Genomic DNA, 18,477 nt, shown 5'->3' with positions numbered 1-18,477 from the left:
CTAGTTAGCCGGTTGCTTGGGCAGGACAGCCTTCAAAGGCAATCCGTCAAATGCCCAAGACTTTGGTATCATCTGCATCAAATGCAAAATGGTGACTCTTACTCTTACAGTGTAATATCAATCAATACAACTAAACACATCCATTTAAAAACATCCACATGAATATACTCAATGCAACAAATGTTATGCAGAAAAATCTTTTTCCCCCCTTCCCCCTCCCCTCCCCTCCCCTCCCCTCCCCCCCACATCACTCGGTTTCTCTCTTTTTATCTCCATAAAATCCAGTAAAGGTTAAACAAACATTTAAATGTTACATATCCCATAAAACGTAAAAGAGAATTAATGTTATGAGAACCCCCGCCCCCCCCCCCCCCCCCCCCCGCCCGCCCTGGTCTACATAGCAACAATGCTTTGTGAAAAATATACGTATAGTAGAGTGAACTAAACATTTACATGATTTTACAGGTGGAAAGAAAACATCGTTTTTGACATAACTCTTTTGAATAATAATAATAATAATACAGCCCCCACAGTCTTATGAACATGCTATGGTCTCTCGTTACTCACTCCGATCATTGTCCGTGTGATGTCAGGCCCCTCGGCCTGTCACAGGGTTTGTGGTTGTGTCAGTGTGTGTGTGCGCATGTTTGTTTTTTTTTAAGTGTCGTGGATGTATGCGCGCCTTGGGTGTCAGTATGCGGGTGTTTTGGTGTGTTTTTTTTTTTTTTTGCAGGCTCAACAGTCCCCAGAGTTATGCGAATGTGGCCCGGTCTCCATTTTCCAGTCTCTCTGGTCGGCGGCCTCTGCCTGGGAGGCAGCGGGGGACAGGGACATCTGTCTGCGGGGGTTGCCGCTGTGCATGGTGTTCCAGTGGCGCTTCAGATCCGACGCTTTGATGAAGGCCTTTTCGCAGGAGCCGCAGTTGAACGGCCGCTCGCCCCGGTGCTGCCGCTCGTGGTCCTTCAGGTGGGACTTGTGCTTGAAGGCCTTTTCGCACAGTTGGCACGCGAAGGGCCTCTCGTTGCTGTGGACCCTCTCGTGCCTCTTCAGGTCGGGCCCCCTGATGAAGGCCTTGCCGCACACCACGCAGCGGTGGGGCTTGAAGCCGGAGTGGATCTTTAGGTGCTCCTTGAGGTGGGCGGCGGTGGTGAAGGCTTTGGGGCAGTGCTCGCAGGCGTAGGGCCGGTTGGCGGTGAGCAGGCGCTCCTTTTTGGCGTTGTGATCCTGGGGCTTGGCGCCGGTGCTCTGACAAGAGCCGTGGTCGCGGTGGCCGTACAGCAGGTACTCCAGCTTCATGTCGCTGGAGGAGGAGGAGCCCCAGCCGTGGCTGTGAGGATCTTTGCTCATGTTGGTGTTGTAGTTGTGCGGCTGAGACACGTGAGAGCCCCCGGGCCCCATGCCCTCCATCCCCTGATCATAGAAGCTGTTCTTCCTCACCTCCTCCATGGCCAGCTCCTTCAGGATGGCGTCCTGAGCCCGCATCCCGTGGTCCCCGGGAGCCTGGTTCTCCCGGGTCTTCATGTTGGTCAGCTCCCGCTTCTGGGTGCACAGGTTATCCAGGAAGTTGATGCCCAGGATCTGGCCGGACGACATCATCATGTTGATGTCCTTCTTCCTGACGGCGAGCCGGGCCGTGTACATGTAATTGAGCACCTCCTCGAAGATGTCGGAGCGGATGAAGTCCAGCTCCACGATGGAGTTGTCCTCCTCGCTCTGTTTCTTGAAGAGCTTTTTGAAGTAGTTGCTGCAGGCGGCCAAGACACAGCGGTGAGCCCTGAACTCTATGTTTTCCACCACCACCACCACATCACAGTGCTCACCTTCCATCCTCTGCTGGTTGAGCATCTTCAGAAAGGTGGCTTTGTGGTCATAGTCGATATATCTCAGTAAATCAGACATGTTGCAGGTCAAATTGGATCAACCTGCAGAGGAGGAAAAAAACAAAACAATAAACAGTCAAATATTTTTGCTTTGCACAAGTCAGTCGGGCATGCACATAACCTGCACACAGCTGAGGGGTGGAGCTCTACTTGCACGCTTCTCATGTGAACACACATAGGTTTGCCTTCAGCAGCAAAACACGCACACACTATTATAGCGGCAACTTGCAAAACTAACGTTACATCGCTTTTGTTGAAAGACGACCGTTACAAAATGCAAGAGAGTAAACAAAAAGTAGCAAAATCAATGGTGCAGAAATCCTTATGAGAAAAAAAAAAGAACACACACGAGAGGCCCGGCAGCAGTAAAAGCCGCGGTAACGCCTGTAAAAAATATATAAACGCAAACAGACACAAACAGATGGACTTTTCTTAACTTAAGCCACGCGTTAAAGCCGCCGAGTTCGCGTGACAGTCGCGTCGCGTGCAGAAAGGATAACCTTAGCAGAGAATATTTCACATTTCACTGCGCCCAGCCATTTTGGTCAGCAAGCCTCCATTGGCATGTTTCTGGTGCCTTTAAAGCAGTTCACAAACAGGCGGAGGACGCGGCGGCGGCGGACAGGCGAACTAACGGCGGAGCGTAGCACGCCGCGTGGCTTCCTGCTCCGTCCGAGGCGACCAAAGACAAAGTAAGAAATGTTAATACCCGAAGCCCTGAACGCGATCCTTGTGTTGTCACGCAAGGCAGTCGACGACGATCCAGAGCTGTCGTTTTTCCTCTTCCTCCTCTTGTTGTGACTACTGGGCTTCACAGGAAGCGCCGCGTTGTTTTGCCGCCACCTACAGCACCGGAGCGGGTACTCCTCAGAGATCGTCTATGTCCGTGAGGAGGACTAACACTTGTCCGTGGCACGCATATTTTAAATGGAGAAACTGATTTACTCCTACACAAAACTGCTCTTCATTTTAAAAACAGAAATATTGCACATATGGGTTTTTTTCATCGTTTTTTAACAAGAAGTGCCCTCTTGGATGCCCCCCATGGTAGATACAACTCGATGAAGGGCTCTTTAAGGTGCTATTCCAGAAGGGAAAACATGGTAAAGTGTCCTCTATAGTGCTTCTAGTGGAGAAAACGAGGTGAGTGTCCTAATGAGTGCTCTTAAATAGAGAAAACAGGATGCGGTACCATATAAGCTGCCCCACATGCAGCCTTTCTGCGTGCTAGTGCCCCACCATGCAGCTTACTAGGTTTGTTGTTATGCAACAACGCAACACCACATATATGTTGAAACTTGGCAATAAACCTGTTTCTGATTTCTGTTAATGTGCCAAAATGGGACATTAAGTGCTGAATAATGGACATAATCATTTGGAGTTAACACAGAGTTATTTGCCACTTCTCATGTGTGATCCTTACCGTTTGACCTGTTTTTGGCATTGTGTGCATTTGGTTTGCACATTATAGATCATCTTTTTAGATTGTAGTTCATGCTTATACTTTCTACTGCAACTACAAGAATTTCCCTTTGAGTAAATACATTTCTGTCTTAGCTTAGCTACATGGATCACTTACACAACATAAGTACAACTTTGTGTATATAAAGTACATCTTACAGTTCCATTGCACTCTGCAGCCTTGCACTGTTATGTCTTTTTTTTGCAGAAACAGTTTGACTTGTAGACATCGTGTGTTGTTGTGCATTGTTGCTTTTTAAATACTATAAATAAACTACTAAATATATTTTTTCAGCCACATTATAGTTAAATATGTGTGTTTACCTTTATTGTACAGCTTTGTTGTCCTTTTAGTTTTAACTGTATGTCTATTTATATCTCTTTTGTGTCTGTACATTTAAAAAAAAAAATCCTTGTATGTGTTCACATACTTGGCCAATAAAGCTGATCTTGATTCTGATTAAAAACGATAACCTCATGTCTCAGCTAACCGGTTTCATCTGGACTATGTGGGTATACTTTGATCATATTTGATTGACAATGGTCTGGCAACACAAACACGTTTCAGTTATGGCTAAATCATGGCTAAACCCGTATTTTCATCACCGGTTGCACCCCAGTAAGATCAGCATATAGATAGAAGTACACACAGTAATCCCTCGAGGGAAAGAACCCACAACCGTACAATGTTTGGCAGACTACGTTGTGTTCCCTCATCACTTGTTAAAGAAAACAAATGTGCTTTATCTCTTAACATTTAGAGACTATAAAATGAACACCATAGCTGAGGCAGACATTTGATCTCCTCTCATTTGTCAGCACGAGATCGTTGGTGGAGTAAGGATTTGACGGATTTATAAAGATCAACTCGTCCTCCCTCCTTGCGTTGATCCCATCGCACCCAGCAACAGAAACAGAGTGAGAGCTCACCACTCTTGTCTCTCTTTGGCACACACGCACGTTCACAGCGGGCGGAGCTTTGAAAGCCTGCGTGCGTTCATCATAATTACCTTTGGCTGTAAAAAAAAAAAAGAAATCTGTCTTAATTACCCCGAGGGCGATCTTTAAGTGTTTCGAGTTTAATAAATAATAGATCAACTACAATTTACAAATCCAACCACCTCTCACCTCTATATCTATTATTGTTTAAGCTTGAATAATTAAAAAAAAAAAATCACATGTTGCCCTTCAGGATATTTTAGTGCCTGAGGATATGAAATCTGTTTTGGCTCCTTAAGCTCAGGTTGTTCTTGAGCCCTTATATTCTGGTTTAGTTTTTATGGGTTTTTAAAAGTAAAGATTAAAAAAAAAAAATCCATATTTAGAGAAAATCTAAGATTACAATTGAATATATTTAAGGGTTCAGTGTCACATACTATAGCCTGAGGAATCATTTGTAGGTTATTGTGATATGAACCCATCAAATAATTCATCTAATGGTCACAACCAGTAACTGAATCATCACTCAGTGTTTAACACGGACTCAATATCTCGGTGTTAAGACATCAATACTCAATCAAAGGGTCCAACGGCGACACGTTTCTGTGCTGTGGTCAACATGTTATTTGAGGGAAAAAAACCAGCAGATTAAAACAAATGCTTTTGCCACTTTTATTTCACCTTTTTGAGGAAAACAATGGCTGTACACGAACAAGACTCGGTTATTCAGATAGAGTTGAACAGATGAGGGAGGCATATAGTTGACATGTTCAGGGTGGTGGGTGGGGGGGGGAAGAGAAGGAGGTGGACAGATCTCTCTTGGCTTTGCATCTAATTTGAGCAGAGCTCGGCAGTCTGAGCCCTTTGCCTCACAGTCGCACAAACCTGGGACTTGTGGCGCTGCAGCCGATCATCTACCCTGGAGAACATTCAAAAGCCTGCACAGGCACATTAAAATCTATTTCTTGCACAGAAAACTTGATTCCTTGGCAGAACAGAGCGTGTTGGTGGAATCAAATCGACGAGGAAAAACGATAAAAATACTGAAATGATCATAAAAAGGAAAAAAAAAAAAAGAAGGAAAAAATGCAATTCAAGTAGACGTGAATAAAATCAACCGTGAAAGATAAATTTGCTATTCTCCTCGGAAAGCGTTGATATGTACAGAACTGGGCTGTAGTGATTTCAGACGGGAAAAAAATCATCGGCTTGTTGGAGTAAGTGAGGCAATGCTTGCTGGCAAATGAGGTTGGCACTTCTACAGTGAGGTTAAACAGCGTATGCTCCCTAACATATACAGCCTACAGCGATTTTAAGTTTCTGGAGTGATGGCTTTATTTCATAAATAAAACGTTGCTACAATAATTATTCTCAAGAATCAATAAAAATGCATCAGAGTCATAAGGCAGTGTAAGCGAACCGTTTGCTCGCTGCACACACACACACAAGAGATTCGGCGTGCAGGCGGATCGAGAACCACTTTTTTTTTTTTCTAAATCGTACGTGTTTCGGTATAATCTTTGCCATTTTGTATGATAATGCAACATTGCGTCCTTCTCATGCGAGATGCATTTATTTAATTTGCAAGGTGAGGGTTGCGGCTAGCGGCGGGGCTGCAGCATTAGGAGAGTAGGAGCCTTTCTAGTCTTCTGAGAGTCCCGGAGTAATATGTGGAGTTCTGGATGTTGGATTGTGGGAAGTCGAACAGAAAACAGCCCTCGGGTGTTTTTACTCCTGGAAGAACAGAGGAAACGGCGGTTAGTACGTCCTGCTTATTCAATCACACACACGTGAACATTCAGCACCACAGTGCACCCTGCAAAATACTGAAAGTGAGCCACAAATAGATGCACTGAGGGACTACAGAGTTACTAAAAAGCACACACAACATAGATACACACAGGCTTCTTGGGTACAATACTCAACTATTTCCCGACTCGTTTTAAGTGTGACCACTGAGAGGCAAACAGAGACCCATCATTCTCTTATCTCTATCAATTTGATTTGAATTTAAGGCCATTCAAATATAATACGTCACACAACTCTCCTTCAGTAGGTCATGCTTAAAAAAAACAAATCTGCTATCTGGCCCTCATCTCAGAGGACATTTAGAACAATTAGAAATTGAGTTAATGTGTTAAATTCAAAAGCAGACTGACTTTGAGATTAGTTAGTGTTATTCATAAATGATTAGTGGTTAAAGGGATTAGAATCTACTGAAAAATGAGGCTGAAATAGTACATTTGTTGCCTGGTATTTAAAAACATATTTAACATGTTTTACTTATTAATGGGCTAAATGTATTGTGTACAGTTTAAGGAAACCAGGAGCCTGATGACGGCATGATGGTTGAAGACATTTGGTGAATAAAGTGACTTAAACTGGAGGTCCACACTGTGTGTGTTTAAACAAGTAAGACCTTGTTTGATTTTAACTGTTGCTTTTCATTTTTGACATTTCCCTGATACCGTTTGGCCCAAACACTCTGTGTGTATCTACAGTGGAGAGAGGGCAAGCATCCAAACAACCAGAGAAAACACATTTAGTATCATGTTAATAGTGCTACTCAGAAACACAGCAGTTCTGACACACAGATATTAAACAGCACACACAGACACACACACACACACGCACACACACGCACACAGAAAGGACTGAGGGCAAAGCCGCAGAAACAAAGCCAAGCATTCCCATCTGGTGAGTCACGCAAGTACACACATGCACGCTCGTCATCCCAAACCCTGCGCCTTGGGATCGCTTCAGTTATTAAAAGCTCGTGAAATAACAAGCTACGGCGCAGAAAAAGGTGAATTAGAATAAAACTGGACAATTCCAGTTTCCAGATTTAACAATGTTTGATAGAGAGAAAAGGTGGCGAGGTTGTGACGATGACATGCTCTGGGTGCAATGGAATGAGAGGTTCCCTCACACAGCTCCACACCTGAAGTAATCCTCACAATACTGCCAGCGGACAAGTTGAAACACAAACGGCTGCATTTGTGAAGGCTGCAGACACACTGCCAACAAGGACTGCTGACCTATTTAACCCCCCCCCCCCCCCCCCCCACACACACACACACACACACACACACACAGAGAGAGGAAGAGTGCAACTGAAAGGAGCAGGATGTGTCACAAATTGTTTCAAACACAAGTTTCCGAGAGACGCAGTTAGAAAATGTCAGGATTCACTGATGAACACTGCTCTATAAAGACTGCTGTGATGTGCAAAACTATTCTTATTATTTGGCCTTTTTGATTTATTAATGAGTAAATTATACTGATAACACATTGACCACTTATTTGCAGAATAAAAGGTAAAAAATAACAGCTATGGTTCATGTATTTCAGCAGTATTTTTATGCAAATTAGCATTAATTCACGTTTTATTTTCTGTAAATACAACAGATTTTTACAAAGCTGCCCAGTTAAAGTTTATGATTTCTCTCGTTGAAAATAGACTAAAGCAGCTCTGTCTTCACCTGAGATCAGATTTCAGTCAACATGGGCTCTTTGCAGACTGAGCGCTCTGAGAAGCAGAAGCCGGTTGGGCCGGTATTTAATCGCTCATCACTGCTGCTGCCCTTTGTAGACATAACCATGTATACTCAATGTTTCTACAGAGTACTGCACGACATGCAGGTCACAACTGTTTCAACCGTACTTGTTTTTCTGTAACTTTGCAAAAAAAAAAAAAAAAAGAAGCTAAAATTGTCTCCAGTTTTCCACATTTTCAAAGTGTTGGTTGTATTTTCTTTTAAATGACAACCCACATGTCTTTACAAAGAAGAGGGACGGAGAGAGAATAAGTGAACGAGGTCTGTGTTACATGTTTAGTACACATGTAACACGCTCTCTAATAAAAAATGGAATTGCGTTTCTTTCCAGCAGGGGGGAGTGTTGCAGTCAAATTACAAGAGCGTTGCTGTAAAGGCCTTTTAAGCCTTGTCATTAGGAGTTGAGACTATAATATCCGGTGCGTGTGTGTGCGCACACACACACACACGCATCAGCCAACCTTTTCCCTGCAGGGAGAGTGGAGCTGGAATGACAACAGCATGATGCATTAGCTGTAAGTGCTACAGAAGCAGGGCTGTCTGTACCAGTGAGAAGAAGTGCTGATGGGAAAAGCAGCATGCCCAAGAATGGAGACCAGCTTGACAAAAAAAAAAAAAAAAAAAAAAAACCCAGTCCAACCACATCAAAAACTAGACCAGACTAAAACGGACAGGGCCGGGACCAGGACTGGGACCTTGTTGTCTTACCTGGGTCAGTCCTCCCCCTCCTCTGGCGTGATCTCTGTCTCTTTATGTACCACTACTTTGGTCACTGACATGTCAGGATGCTGTTCTTTAGCCTCCTTTATGGCCTGAGCCAGAGCCTATATACGGGAGTGCAGTGCCAGAAGGGATCACGAGGGGGAGACAGAAAATGGGGAAGGCAGGGAGGGAGCAGGGATGTTTCATTGTGAGTCAATATGAGCCAACAAAGGGAAGCCACTTTTAGTTACATTTGTCATACTTCCAGTATTTGTTAAAGTCACATCACGAGTTAATGTTTTGTGCAAAATATCACATGCTAAAGCCCGTCTACATCATGTGGCTGTACTATGCTCGCAAAGTACAAGATAAGGTCCCGAGGGGTCACTAGCATTTTACTTGTTCACGGTCATATTGCTCAAATCCATTTATTGACTTAACAAGCAACGAAAAATAAGGAGGACAGAGGTGAATAAATGAGAACCGGTATGGAAACTCTGAGAGACCTGATCGTGGTCGATGTCTGTGTCTCCCGTGATGACAATCCTTTTCTCAATCCTCGTCTCCGATATTCCTCCTTTCACCGTCTGACCAACGGAGAGCAGAGAGACGACTTAAAAGTCAACGCACACACACAAACGCACACGGCAACAAACATCTTAAAGCTTAAAACGTGAGGTTCTTATCATGCTATGTACTTATATATTTGAGAGTTTTTGTATCAGTCTAAATCCTTGAATGGGGCCAGACGACACGAAGGTTGTGCGAGTGTAAAAGTAAAAATAAAAATTCGGACTTTTCATGAACTTAAGAGCTCGTAATGACTCCGGCATGGAGAAACACAGACTGTACCACAAAGATGCGCACACCGTTTGGAGTTCTGCAGTAAAGAAAGGCTGAAGCCGACCTGCATAGGCTGCAGTCGTGCTTGGGAGCTTCAAGTGTTACGAGACCGAAAAGGGACAATAGATGACCCCTGACCTTTGTGATGTGTGTGGTTGTCGTGGTGCTGGAGGTTTCCGAGGTGATTGTCTGAGCACTCAGCAACACCCCAGGGTCTACGTCACCGTTAGTGTCAACCTGTCGACGAGCAAAACACGCCATTAGGAAACTACATGTTACATTTGTTCTCTACATAAAGTCAAACTACCCGCTACACCACATTTAATTAGTGTTATTAAGTAGTTATAATCGATCTTTCACTCTCGCTGCTCTCAGTAGTGTTGTTTTACGGCTGCAGCAGTTTACAACAAAAAAAGCTCTAAAATGTCACATTACACCTCCTGCCGCAGAAGAAACTAACTGTTGAACACGGGGGAGCATTTAGCCAGATAATTCCTCCAGGAGGTAGCAGAGAGCCAAACACAGAGTTAATATTTCACTCTATACCTTCCGTTCATTAGGTGGACACAAACACAACTCTAAATGACGGATAATAAAGCTCTGAATCTGCTGTGTGTACACAAAATAAAGTATTGCTGATCACAGCTTTGCTTTTTAGGGCAGATTTCTTTTTTTTTAAAGCCAACTACTGAACTATTCTTTAATCCCAACAATCGGGTCGCATTTTTCAAAATGGTGCAGGATGTAAAATGGAGGTAATGTCATCGCTTGTACCTCTGCAGACTCATAGGTGGTAGTTTTTGTCTCCGTGTGGACGACAGGCACCTCTTTGGTTCCCACCTCGATGACGTCAAGGCCCTAATGGACAAAACGGGCAACAAATAAATGCATGCAGAGGGAGCACAGCAGCGCCAAAACCATCTGCGCTCCAATTCAATTAACTGGCATGTCTGTAAGCGTTCACTGTTAACTTTGTTCTTAGAATAGCTCCACCCTTGTCGTCCACAAAATCAAATTAACACAAATAAATGCCGCATGCTAATAAACTAAGCCAAAGGCCGCCATTGAAGAGCGTAAATCTCTAAACGAGCATGCAGTCATGCATTAGAGTCCCTGATCCGGTGAAGACGGGGATGCTGGAGAATGCAAATCACAAGGTTTCAATCAAGTGTGTGTGTGCCACATCGTATTAAAGAAGGTCCCCTGATCTGCTCCGCAACAAACTGTGAAGTTAGACGCATGTCCATGCTTTCGAGGTTTGGCCCTTGATTATTAGTGGCAGATTGTGTTGGCAGGAGGGGAGGGTGGAGGTGAGGTTGCAGGGCCGAGGCTGAGGCCGCCGGAGCTGATGCGGGGTTACCTCCGACTGAGACTCGGCTGGAGGTGGCTGGTTGAGACAGCCGTCAGAGGTAAAGGGTTCAGTCAGAGTCACTTCGCGTGGGCGGGACTGCTGGTCTTGTTCCTCTATTTCTTCAGCTCGGACTATTTCTTCTTTCTTCACTTCCTCCGATACCATATCTTCTGAAACCTTTTCGTCGAGACAGTCGTGTGCCAGTTTCAAATGCAGCTCTTCCTCATCAGGCTCCTCCTCCAGCTCTTCCTTCTTTCCACCTGCCTCTTCGTCCTCGGTTGTCTCCACTTCATCTTCTGAGCTGTCCATCTGTGCGTGGTATTTCTCTTTCTCAAAGGGCAAAGGTTTCACGATGTCTGGAAAGCTCTTTTGACTCTCATCCTCTGCCTCGATACCATTTTCTAACTCGGAGGGAAACGCTTGTTTCTCAAAATACAGCACCTGATTGGAGAACTGGACTCTCTTACCATCTACCTCTGTGTACTTTCTCTCCCCTGTGTTGTTTAAATCTAACAAGTCCCCCTCCAAAGCCTCCAAACAACTCTCTGCCGATTCCTCTTCATCGTGTTCCTCGTTTGTTAAAGGCAGCTTCTCTTCCTTATCACAATATCTGATGTATGCAGGAGCAACAGTGAATCTGAAACTATCATTTTCACGTTCTGACATAAACGCCTCCCCCTCGACGCCAGCGACCTCTCCCTCCTCATCTATTGCTCCCTCATTTATCTTTTCTGCTGCCGAGGTCAGCGCTGCAGACGGGCTCTCGTCTAACTCTACGTGTGTTGCTACCGGCTCTATTTCAGCTGCGAGCTCCACAGATGCACACCGTTGAGGTGGCTCTGAATACGGTGCAGCGCCCGGAACACCAGCTACAGCTGCTGGATCGGCTGAACTGACAACACTAACATCTCCACGTGACACGTCTACATGATCTCGCTCCCCCTCTGCTGACATTAATGTGACTGTGAGCTCCGCTGTGGCGTGCGCCGGCTCAGCCTCTGTGGACGGGATATTCACCGTTGGCCCTGTCGACTCGGCCGGTGCCGCCTCCGTCTCCGTGGCAACCACCATCTTCTCCTCCGGTTCAGCGGATCCCTGTGAATGATGAATGTGCCGTTAGAGGACGTTTCTGCTGTCGCTGTTACAAAAATAAAATCCCCTCGGTACAAGGAGGCTTCACATCACACCTGACAGAGGAAACACTGTTGTGTTGGTTATACATTCACTGTACAATAGGCACGGATATTCAAAAAGACATTTTATGGTTTCAGTCGCACCAAAACCATTGCTGTGTAAATCTGGGAGGACCAGAGAGGAGGGGGGGTCACCTTTTCAGAGGAGGAAACCCATCCCAGCGTAGACTGATGGGACAGAAGGACGGACGGACACAAGAACAGAGAGAAGGGAAAAGAGAGGAAAGTCAAAAAGTCACAGTCAACAGCAGACAAAGCGTGAAGGGAGAGAGGGTGGAAGAACCAAAAAGGAAACAGAAAAGTAAATATTGTATGGAATACCGTTGTGTAGCAAATCCTAAAAAACCTCAAATGAAAATCAGATCGCTGGATCCACCAGCAGCAAACTTCAACTAATCTGCTTTTGAAAAACAGTGAAATCTCTTTTCAGGTAGACCCATACAATTTGTTTTCCTGACGCGTTCCGGAGGCAGAAGGGGATTTTGGAGGATGAAGTGGGGGAAAAGCTGCAGCTGTGGCACTGAGCCAGGGTTATTAAGTCACTGCTTTCAGGGAACTGATAACAGAGCTGAAAGAAAGGAATGGTGCAGCAGAGCGAAACGGTAGAAAACAAACAGGAGCCAGACATTTCTTTCCTTATCAGCCGTGGGAGCCAGCTGCTAAGGCAAGGCGAGCCGTTTCAGCCGTCAACAAACTCAAAAACAAACCGTTGTATCAAAAGAGAAGCAGCGGGGCTTGATTGCAACACAAACCGGCGGTTTGGGACATGTGAGAGTAAACGCTGGGTGTTAAGGGACAATTAGCCATGCAGAGCGCTTGGTTACACTGTTGTTAGACTGGTTTGGCGGCTGCTGAAGACAAGGCGATGGGGTAGGCTGAGGGTGGTGGTGGAGATATGGAGGGGAGGAAGCCAAAACAGAGCTGTTGCTTTTAGTTTTCATACAGTACCACTGCAAAGGACGTAGTCGAGGATTCAGAAACTGTAATCTGAGACACGCTGGACTTTGACGGCTCAGTTTGGACCTCTTCTGAGGTGAAGAACTCTTCTTTCAGCTGCAGGGCGTCAGACGTTTTTGTCTGTTTTACTTCCCTTGTCGCCGCACCGATGACCTCGGAAGCCTCGGTCTTCACCGCCTCAGATATCCAGGATGCCATGGCCTTTTTAGGCGAGGCAGTACCTTTAGTCTGAGTCATGTCATCAGTTTTCATCTCTATCTTCGGACTCTGCATCTTGACCGCAGTGGTTTTGGCTTCTATAACACCAGAAGTGTCTTCTTTGATAGATTCTTTCTCTTTAGAGGCAGCCTCGGCCTCTCCGGGGACAACAGGCTCCTCTTCTTCACCTGCAGCACTCGTCTCTTTGCCCCCTGCGTCTGCTTTATCGTCAGCCTCCTTCAAGATAATGAGCGTCCCTTTCTTGTCACTGATGGCCTGGAACACTTCCTGTCGGACGGCCCCGGGGCTGACCTTCATCTCGGCCCTCTCCGACACCTCGTCCACCTCCCTGAGGGTCCCGTCCATGAAGACGTCGTCGTCCATAGTGGTTGACAGACTAATCCCGTGTGGCCCAGAGGAGGAGGCCAAATCTGTTGCGATACTATCCACCACATATTTCACCAGATATCCTGCCGCCTGGAGGAGACACTTGGCTTATTGGAAATGGATCGTTCAGGTTAATAGACAAAGGGCATCACAAAGCCAAGACGACGACAATAAGCTCAAGAGACTATTGATATAGAGAGGACACACACAAAGACTGAGCTCCATAAAGACTTGGACAAAGATGCACTGTTTAGATCTAGTTTCTCTGCACATATATGGTGGTATTATCTTTATTTTATGTGGGACACACTGTCCTTATTGCTTATCCGTTTTCTGTAATAGTACTTTTTGTATTGTTGTCGCCCCTCTGACCAAATGAATTTCCTCTTTTGGATAATAAAGTTACATTTGATTCTTATTGGATATCAATTTTTAAAAGGCTTGAATCATTTTCACAAAAAAGTTATGTTAGTGCCTTTCAAGCTTCAATTAAAATTTCAGAGTGATAGAAAAAGGGCAGATAAGGGAAATACAGTGGAGAGACTGTACATGTGAAGTAGTATGAGCCAAAATACTAACAACTGTGCCGGTGTCCAGATTCGTCTGGAGCGACATAGAAACAAAGGGCACAACACAACACCACACTCACAAAATACAGGTGAAAAACAAAGAGGAAGCAACTGACCTCAGTGGCTTTAGGTTCTACCTCCTCTTTTGTCTCTTCTCCTGCCGGCTGCTCGTCTTTAGTCTAAAGAAGGAAACAAACAAACAAACAAATAAATACAAAAAGGTCACAGCTTGAAACAAACAAGAAAGGACATGTTCAAACGGACATGATCCAGATCCCAAAGCTGTTCCAGTGAATCTGCTTCTTTTCATTTCAGTCAGTCATATTGATTAGTCAGTGATTAGTCCTCAGAGACTGTAATTAGAGACGCTCATTTGTCCTGCGCGAGTCCATCAGATTATGTAACGCAGCACAAGAAAGGGGATAAAACTGCTCCTAACTCCAGCAAGTAAAGTCACTGAGCACAACAATCGTATTACGGATTAATGACGGCACCATCCATTACTAAACAAACTAATATGTTTATTATCAGCTGCTGTTTAGATACAGCGGAGACATAAGGTTTTAGTGGCGAAGAACATAATATAAGGAATATGCACTAGAGCTAGTTGTTAAATAAATGTACTGCAACAGACTGTTCATGATTATTGAAATGACTGCACTATGACGTATTACGCAAACACTCTTCAGATTGACGTCTTTGCTTATCTCCCCGGTGATGTCATGCTGCACACACACATCATTCAGTCTGCTGAGGACTGCAGCTTACATCCTGCAGCTCCAGCGGCTCTATCATTGGCGCTTCGTCCGTTCTGGGTGAGCGCGCAGGGGACGACGAGAGCCTCTTCTCCCATTCCGTCAGGCCTGGCGTGCTCTCGCCCGTCTCCAGGAAGGAGCGCTTCAGTTCGCTGATGTTGGTCTGGTGTTTGACCATCTCTTCCGGAGGCGAGGTGTCCTACAGTAGCCGGTCAACCATGTGATACAAGGAGGTGAGGCCGGGAGCAGCGCGGAGGGAACGACGGCCATGCTTTATGAACGCAACGGTAGCTTGCAAATCCAATGAATTATTCAAAAAACATAAACGCCTTAAATGCAGTTCTGAAAAAGTCTGGAATCAACCAACGCAGACTTAAATCAACTGCATTGTAAGCTTCATTGTGTATTGTTCACTGCAGGTTACCTGTGCAACAGCTCGCACAAACAGCAACACAACGGCAAAATGTCCACTCACACGGCAGCTGTAACTAAGAGAGTAGCAGCTTGTTCTTAAATGCTAAAAGGAGCATTTAGGACTAGCTATTCAGTGAAAATAAATATTCATGCATAGATTCACAGATTTAGTTTTACAGGTTTAGTTAAGCACAACACTCCCAAATCTCATTAGAAGTTAAGACCGCCACAAAAACGGACTTGATTCAGTTTCATTTGTGTTTCTTTATCTCTCACAAAAATGTAGTTGGATGCTCACAGCAAGAACTCTGTTAGATAAAAATGTACTCGCTGTAATTCACACAGGAACACAATGTAACACTGGCAGAGTTACTGGTACGCTAGACGTATTTGTTATCAGTTAGGATTCTTCATACAGAAAGCACCTGCATGCATATTTCAATCATGCGTTGTTTTCTTACCAACCTCTAGCATCAGATTACTGTGCTTGATAAAAACGTTTTCCCCTTTTACTCGTCTTATGAAACTATACTGCAAAGACAAAAGAGGGGAGATGTATTGTAGTTAAAGGTGCCATGTCAAATTTAGACTCTTGTTAGGAGATATTGGGAGCTTTGTCTTCTGCTATATAGCTGTAAATGATAACCTGATGGCATTAAGTCAACTCACTGTAAAAGCCGTGGATTAGAAAAAAACCTTCAAAACTGTGAAATCTGACTCTTGGTTACAGCAACAGGAAAAGAAACAGGACTCCACCATTTACAAACAATAGCACTTGAAAATGAGCTGGAATGATGTGTTTAGAAGCAGCGACAGCTGTGCAGCAGCAGTCTGTGAAGTGAATTTAGGCAAAAGTGAATGGTCAGTCTGGTGTGTGGTCTGATAGTGAGCATGTAAACGGAAGCGGCGGCGGGCAAGCCAAGGTGGAGGGACGGCACAAAGAGACAAAGCGGCTCAGTGCATCTGGCGGCGGCGGTGGTGGTGGTGGTGTGATGCACTGAGCAGGGCCATGAAGCGAGCCCAGTGTACCTGAGTCCGCATCTCAGAGTCGTCGTCTGCGTCCGACTGACAGCAAGTAAAGAGGGGAGGACAGAGAGTGTGAGACAAGGAGGAAAGGGCTCATTAAGACAAGAAGAAACGCACCGGGGTGAATCAGGTGGAGGGAAAGAGAAAGAGAGCGGCAAGCGGAGAGATACGAGAGGGTAAAGATGGTGGTTCAATTTAAAAAGTAAAGAATATTGTGACAGAAATTGAGCTTTTGCTAAACCCCTCCCCCAAACAGCATTTGTCCAATCACAGCCTCAGCAACCATAACTCGGCATGGCGGGCCTGTCAAGCTTCAGTGTTCTCTACAGGTTGAAGTGGTGTGCACAGAAGTGTAAGGAATGGATCAAACAATGTGTTTCTTTGCTGTAAAACAGTACTAGGTTGTGGGATGACAGCCCACAAAAAACAACTGTAATACGTCATGTGCTATTTATTTTTTTACTGTGTGGAAGTCAGTCCTTGTTGCTATCAGAGTTAAGGGAAATGTTATTTGAAATTTTTGAATTTAGAATGAAATTACAGTCTGAGCTTAGTGTTTTCCTTTTAATACTCATAATAATGAATAACAATAAGTATGCTGATTGTTTTCCTGGGACATGCAGCTTCAGGCTCAGTCTTTTAGAATGACGTCACTATTATTAACTGCATATTCCTAAAGACCCCTTTCATAGGATTCTCACAAGAAAATTGAAGCTTGAACTGTGTTGCAATGTTCAGTGAGGGGGCGAGGTTCAGCTGTAGAGAGGCAAAGTGAAAGGGCCGTCATGGCGTTTGCTCTCTACTGTAAGGTAGTCAGTGGAAAAGACATAATGATATACATAGAAAGTGTTGTGACAATACATTAAAAAAAGAAGGAAAAAGAAGAACTAAATGGGCATAACAAGATGGAATGCATGCGGACCTTGTACACAAATTCGACTAACTATGATTCAGCATTACTTTATTTCCCCTTTTCATGCTTTCAATATGACGTCTTTCCTCGATGTACAAACCTCTGTGGCGGTCATCTCTCCATCAAAGGCAAAGTCAGTTTGTTCGCTGTCAGTCTGCTTTCGCAAACAGACCAAAACCGTTCCGAGTGGCAAGCAAGAAAACAACAAGAACCCAACTTTTAAAACCCCTTGAAAATGCATTCATCGTCAAGAGAGTCTTCATAAGCACAAATGGAACAAATGGAAATGCACTGGTTGTTTCTGTAAGCGACACGATATCAGACAACACTGCAGATAAGGGTTGGGAAAAGAACAACAGAAATAAAAAAGCAAATGAAAAGTAAGCAAGCAAAACAGACTCAGAGGAAGTTGAAACCTTCGGTCAGTCACTTTGACATTTAGGTGTCACATCAAATATGCTCTGGATTTGCCTGAATCCTGGTGTATATATATATATGTGCGTAAAACATTTGCTGTGTGCTGGATAGTAAAAAATTGATATAACGAACAGTAACCTGACTTTCAGGCCCTCCTCCCTCCTCTCCATGCATGTTGACACTAGGGGTGATCTGGATGCATTTAACTGTCACAGTCTCTCTGCAACACAGCGGGGTTTACAGTACATCTGTGATTCAAACGGGTGTTGCTTGAGGGGGAAAAAAAAAACATCTTCGCACTCTCCAGTCAGCTGCTTTTAGCCCCTTTCAGCCGTTCAAATTTAAATCATTTATGCTAATTTGTGCTGCTTTGCTTGACTCAGATAGCAATGCAGAGAGACTGAGTGCATCGTGTTTCCGTGCAGCAGTTGATGATTTTGTAGCGGTCACTTTCTACACCGCGACTACCATGAATGTGGATGATAACACGGAGATGGGTTAGGCACAAAGCTATGCTTTAGAATATGATATTTCGTGATATTTGAATTAGTGACTAAATGAAGATAGGAGAGTTCTTCAAATCATCATTATCAATAATTAACAGGCATAGTCAAATATTGAAATATTTCCACAATGAACTGTTTCACACTGTGCATGAGTTATTTTATGGTGATTTGTTAGTGATGCTCATTAAAGCTTATGCACACATGTTGTTAATGTCTCAAGAAGAAGACAAAATTCAGGCTGACGCGAGTAAAAAGTCCCCAATATTTGTGTCTAACCCGATCGTTAAGGTGAAATTAACTAATATGAAAATGGAGGGACTTGCAGGTTCATCTCTGTGTGATGCTGATGAGGATGTAGTCTACAGGATGAGAGTGTGACGGGGCAGAGATGAGGTTCTGAAAGTAGGAG

General features: G+C 44.4%; 2 protein-coding genes across 2 annotated transcripts in view; both read right to left on the bottom strand.

The window, feature by feature from the left end:
- Positions 1–392: 392 nt before the first annotated feature.
- On the bottom strand, positions 393–2,674 carry LOC306705903 (zinc finger and BTB domain-containing protein 14-like). Its single transcript, XM_079172779.1, has 2 exons — positions 2,590–2,674; positions 393–1,922 (listed from the first exon to the last, which is right to left on the bottom strand). Exon 2 carries the CDS (start codon positions 1,897–1,899, stop codon positions 736–738), a length of 1,164 nt encoding a protein of 387 aa, XP_079028905.1. The 5' UTR covers positions 1,900–1,922; positions 2,590–2,674; the 3' UTR covers positions 393–735.
- Positions 2,675–5,710: 3,036 nt separating this feature from the next.
- LOC306705907 (band 4.1-like protein 3) overlaps positions 5,711–18,477 on the bottom strand; it is a 36,480-nt gene continuing 23,713 nt past the window's right edge. The window contains exons 14-26 of the mRNA XM_079172783.1: positions 17,246–17,299; positions 16,236–16,271; positions 15,672–15,737; positions 14,806–14,991; positions 14,154–14,216; positions 12,875–13,558; positions 12,062–12,094; positions 11,751–11,828; positions 10,157–10,240; positions 9,521–9,619; positions 9,046–9,126; positions 8,546–8,661; positions 5,711–6,014 (exon numbers count right to left, since the gene is read on the bottom strand). Of these exons, the coding sequence (XP_079028909.1) occupies positions 8,551–8,661; positions 9,046–9,126; positions 9,521–9,619; positions 10,157–10,240; positions 11,751–11,828; positions 12,062–12,094; positions 12,875–13,558; positions 14,154–14,216; positions 14,806–14,991; positions 15,672–15,737; positions 16,236–16,271; positions 17,246–17,299 (1,575 nt within the window). The 3' untranslated portion in view covers positions 5,711–6,014; positions 8,546–8,550. The remainder of the gene's footprint in view (positions 6,015–8,545; positions 8,662–9,045; positions 9,127–9,520; positions 9,620–10,156; positions 10,241–11,750; positions 11,829–12,061; positions 12,095–12,874; positions 13,559–14,153; positions 14,217–14,805; positions 14,992–15,671; positions 15,738–16,235; positions 16,272–17,245; positions 17,300–18,477) is intronic.

This window comes from Pholis gunnellus, assembly GCF_910591455.1.
Source record: "Pholis gunnellus genome assembly, chromosome: 14".
Classification (NCBI taxonomy): Eukaryota; Metazoa; Chordata; class Actinopteri; order Perciformes; family Pholidae; genus Pholis; species Pholis gunnellus.
Note: the sequence above shows the minus strand (reverse complement) of the source record. Positions and strands in the feature narration are given on the sequence as shown.